This window comes from Condylura cristata, unplaced genomic scaffold (genome assembly GCF_000260355.1).
Source record: "Condylura cristata isolate star-nosed mole 26May11 unplaced genomic scaffold, ConCri1.0 scaffold00020, whole genome shotgun sequence".
Classification (NCBI taxonomy): domain Eukaryota; kingdom Metazoa; phylum Chordata; class Mammalia; order Eulipotyphla; family Talpidae; genus Condylura; species Condylura cristata.
In genome coordinates, this window is record NW_004567121.1 from 16,344,316 (window position 1) to 16,349,148 (window position 4,833).

General features: G+C 40.8%; 1 protein-coding gene across 4 annotated transcripts in view; it reads left to right on the forward strand.

Annotated features, from left to right (window-relative positions):
* Window positions 1-2,437: 2,437 nt before the first annotated feature.
* The window catches only part of THADA (thyroid adenoma associated), a 288,533-nt gene continuing 286,137 nt past the window's right edge, over window positions 2,438-4,833 (forward strand). For 3 of the 4 annotated variants that reach the window (XR_001145643.1, XM_012727581.1, XM_012727584.1), the window contains exons 1-3: window positions 2,438-2,631; window positions 3,898-3,997; window positions 4,260-4,354. Coding sequence is in view for 3 of the 4 variants with exons in the window: in XM_012727581.1 (XP_012583035.1) it covers window positions 3,922-3,997; window positions 4,260-4,354 (171 nt within the window). In the remaining variant the exon portion in view is untranslated. The remainder of the gene's footprint in view (window positions 2,632-3,897; window positions 3,998-4,259; window positions 4,355-4,833) is intronic. The other variant, XM_012727582.1, reaches the window with a different exon arrangement.

A 4,833-nucleotide genomic window follows, 5' to 3' on the forward strand; every position in this document is an offset into this window, starting at 1 on the left:
CCAGGGTCAGGAAACAAGCACGGTTTCTACATCACATGCTTGCTGCTCCATGTCACTTCCTCAGGTCTCCTTCTTGTTCTCCATCTAGCTTCCTTCCTTTCTTCTCTTCTCATTCTCTCCTCTCCTTTTTCTCTGCTCAGCTCCACCCTCCTTCTGGGTGGGGCAGGGAACCTGGAACTTCCCCTTTTCCTACAGACCACCCTGTTACAATTCTATCACCCAGCTAAAAGGCCATAATCATCAGTTCTCAAACAATCATTTGCTTGACAGATTCTTAAAACAATTGCTTTCTGTCCAGTCCAAATGTCTCTGACCCAGTTTAAAGATTTTTGACCCAGTTCAAACCAAACAAGTAATGCAATTGCTCTGTAATGGCTCCCCCTCTATTTTCAACATGACTTTGCAGGTGTCAACTTTTCACACAACATTAAAGAAAATTTTAGAAGAAAAAGTTTACAAATGTAAACTGGATAAAAATCCTACAATTTCACTGCTTGTCTGCAAAGTGTTCATTTGGAAAGCTGCTGAGTTGGTAGCTGAAGAGGCTTGTAGTCAATGAAAAGATAAAAATAGCAGACTATTTTTGCTGTGAAATGCCACACAGCTGAAGAATCACCTACCCAGGCCACCACGGGTCCCTCCCCACCTTCTTGTCATGTTGCGAGTTTGCTGAAGGAATGGGAAACTGTACAGTCTTCACATCTCAGAAGCATAATTCAGGAGAGAAAGAAATCTTAATAAGCCCCAGGTCAGGTTTACCTCTGCAGAATGAGGTCACTTTTTGACATTTTATATAACATTCCTTGTTTTTCTTTTCTTTCTCTCTGCTATAGATTTATCTCATGTGCACCTAATCTTCCCCCACAAACTGTATCTAACTGTTAAGGGCAGGGATAGTATGAGAATTCTACTGATCCCTCCCTGAGTTTGAGTCTTCAGCTTGCTCTGAATAATCTCTTTAATAAATTTCTTTGAATTGCTTCACAAGGATGATGGTTTTAGCTCACACTCACGTTACCAGCCTGACATTGTTTCCAACCCTACTATAGTTTTTATGAAGTGATAAACATGTACATATAATCTTCTGTCCTAACATTTTCAGGTCATATTATAACTACTTCTTTTGACTACTTATTTTGCAACTAAGACCAGGTAGAGAAACAATATGGGTGAATTTTAAAAACAATATGGAGCAATCTTTATAAACAAAGTAATTTCCTATTTGTTATATTTCACTAAATTGTACAGTCTGACCCAAGTTATTTAAATATATTTTTGGGTAGGAAGTTAATAAACTCAAATACCTGGAGTGTTTTCCCATATGACTGCTATATTCCTCAGGTATGTATGTTATTATTCAAACAATTAAATCAGTTAAAAATGAGGACCTCCTGTCATTTCACTCTCAGAAAACCCTCTGCCTACAATTTGGGGAGTATTCACACTGGTTAAATCCCTGTTAAAAGGTGGAAATAATTCTGTCGTTTGCTATACAGTGTAGAGCAAGCATACAACACATTAATATGGGGAAGAACTTGATGGTCCAGTTAACCCTAACCCAATAAATATCAATTTTTGCTCAGCTACTCCTACTGGTATTTTAAAGATGGTCCCTGTTTTGGAAAAGTTCATAAATATTGACAAGCATACAAATAACTAAGGTGTACTAACAGGGTGACAATGCTAACTTAGATCGAAATCTAAGTATAGCAGTAAAAAAAAAGGGATTTCTTGTCCGGTTTCACTGAGGAGGCGATGTTGTGATGGATCTTCAAATGTGACAAGTTTCTCAGGTGGGAATAAGGGAGACTTCTAAAAGAGAGATCTTGTCTACTCCCCCGGTTTTCTAGCATAGTGTTCGGCATCGACTTGTTTTGTTTTTAAAGGACGGTTTTACAATACTTATTATGTATTGTGCGAAATATACATCCTAAACGGGATAACTGTCAAGGAGGGCCAGACAATGAAGCTCATTAACTCTATCACGAATGAATAGATGCACTCAAGCATTAACCAGTATGTTTCAGCACTTCTCATTTTCGTCAGAATTCTAACTAGGACTTGGGTTCGATACACGCCCCACCAGTGGTACCCATCTGGAAGGCTAAGTAAGGCCCTCGTTTCCACGCCCGGAGTCCGTTTTCTCCCCGTCTCAGTTGAGTGGAAGAAGGGTGGCATTTTGGGAAGAGCAAAAGGGGCGTGGAGATTTCTAAGTAGGATGGCCTAAAAGGAACGAGGCGGTTCCGACAGGCTACGTTCATTCCAGCGAAGCCAGCGAGACTCTATTACAACTTTTTAAGAGTCAGGTCTCCCAAATCTACGCATATTGATGACATCACGACCTCTTCGGATTCCTGATTGGAGAGGCGCGTTTGCTCAAATCTCGCGATTCTTTTCTCCAGCCCCAGAGCTTCCCTCCCATCATTCTGACCCGATAGACAGCTGTCCACGCTGCCAGCCACGGAGGCACCGTAGCACTAGATCAGCTTCCGGGAATCATCTCGACGGCTGCGACTTGTTCTCAGACGCCCACGGGCACGAGGTTTGGCTCCCAGGCATCCTGCCGGGCAGACCTGCGGTGGCGCGGGACTCCACCGCAGCTCTGCTCGGCCATTTGGCTAGCGTCGCCAGGTGATTCACAAGTCCCAGCCTTTAGCATCGCGAGAGTTTCCCTGTGAGCAACTGATTTCCCGTCGCTTCCGTCTCCATGGAGATCGCATCTTAACCTTTTTTAATCTGTCATTCCCTGACTGAGCGCCACGTGTTTCGAACACTGCTCAGAGCATGTGGGAATCAGCCAGAAAGTGTAGATGATAATGAAGCAAAGGGAATCAGCCAGCGAGACCCAGGAGTGTAATTTAGGGAGACTTTTCTGGCCACTTAAGCAGCGCTTTACAGTGGGCACGATGTCTTGTCTTGGTGAGGAGGCCGGGTTCATCGGGACCAACGTTTAGTGATCCATTGAGCACGGCTAGACACCGAACCTATTTTTGTGTAGTTCTTGAGGCTTCCAAGACCAAGCGCTGCGGTAAACGTGCGGTGTCACTGTTCACCAAAGAACAGTATCTTGAGTTACCTATTTCTCTCCCCTCTAAACTTGCAGTGGTCACCACCCTAGGAAGTGATCTCCAGTGAATGCTGTATTGATTTTTTTACACAGCAAGTGGGCATAGGTTCCTTAATGTCAGGACTAGCTTATCACTAAGCTGTAGAATGTATTTTTGGACCAGGTAGTCCACCTTTTTGCCGTACATTCTTTCTGGAACATTTCTTGCAAATATTAATTAATTCGTTTATCCTATGACATATATCAAACACTTAATACTTACCAGGTTCTATTTTAGGAACTGAGAAATAAAACCGTGAACAAATCATGAAAGTTACTGCTTTTAAGGGTTTACTACTCCTGGAGACCACAATACATAGAAAAACAAGTTAATGTTTTCAGGCAACAGTAAGTTCGCTGAAGAAAATGTAGTGGAGATGGTATGTATGGGAGCAGGTGTGGTGATATTTTAGATAAAGTGGTCACAGAAGGCTTCTTTTAGGGGTGATATTTAAGAGAACTGAAGTAAAGGACTCAGCTGAATAAGCATTGATAGGCAAAGGTATGAGAAAATGCAAAGCCCCTGAAATGGTGAGAGAAGATTGATTTGAGATGAAGAGCAGAGGAAGGTAGAAATAGATTACTTACAGCCTTGAAGGGGTTTTATGCTAGGTGTAACTGGCAGCCCTAGGGAAATGTAAGGAAGAGTATTTTAGATTTGATTGCAGTTTTTGAAACATTGCTTCGATGAATGGACTCTTCATCAGCAAGGGTAGAAAAACAGTTGGGGTGCTGTGCAGGAATCTGGGTGGAAGGCATTCATTCAGCTTCTGTTATGCGTCTTCTTGCAGCAACTACTGTTAAATCTGGTTAAGATGGGTATAAAGAAGAAGAAAGAAACACAAGTTACTGCATTAACCATTTGTCATCAGGACCTTGAAACTTTGAGATGTGAGTGATTTGAGACTTCATTTATTTCTTCTACAGGTTGCAGACATTTTTATCTCTGGGACTTCGTATGTCATAATATTCAAACGTTTACTTTTAAATTTTTCCACCTTTTTTGCATGTAAAATGGTTTTCTTCAACATCTCTCCTAAGTTTTTTTTTTTTGGGGGGGGGAAGTTATAAACTTTCATTCTGTGGGTTGCAGAACAAATTCAAACTCATTCATATATTGCTATATCAAGAATTTTTTATGTTTGTTATGTAGCTCTGGCTGATGTGGAAGGGAAAAATCTAGCTTCCTTGCTGTTACATTGTGTACAACTCACCGATGGAGTGTCACAAATCCATTATGTTAAACAGGTAAGGCTGAATTGATATTCATGGTTGCATCTTGAAGATTATAGTGCTCTTGTGGACTTCTAAAATGAACTGACAGTTTTTGGCTCCTGATTACTTATTATCAATGTATCATTAAAATAGGGTTGTATATCTTTTAATTCAATGGCAATTCAGGCTTCCTTTACCATTGGTGCTGTAAGTAGGATAGTGAGATAATTGTATAACTTTTTTGTGGAGATAAGTTTAGTTATTAATCTGAATCTTTAGCACTTAGCAGGCAAATGAATAATAATTTAAAATGTATGTGCTGTCTTTATTAGTATTTCAGTATTAGGATTTACCATTTGAACATACATAATTTTTTATTGGAAAACAAATGCATTGTTGGTTTTTTATTTTTAAGATTTGGCCCTCCCTGGTGGCGCAGTGGGTTAAAGCACAGCACTAAGAAGCTAAAGCCACTTCCGCATGAGTTCGATTCCCGCCTGCCCCGGAGGTGA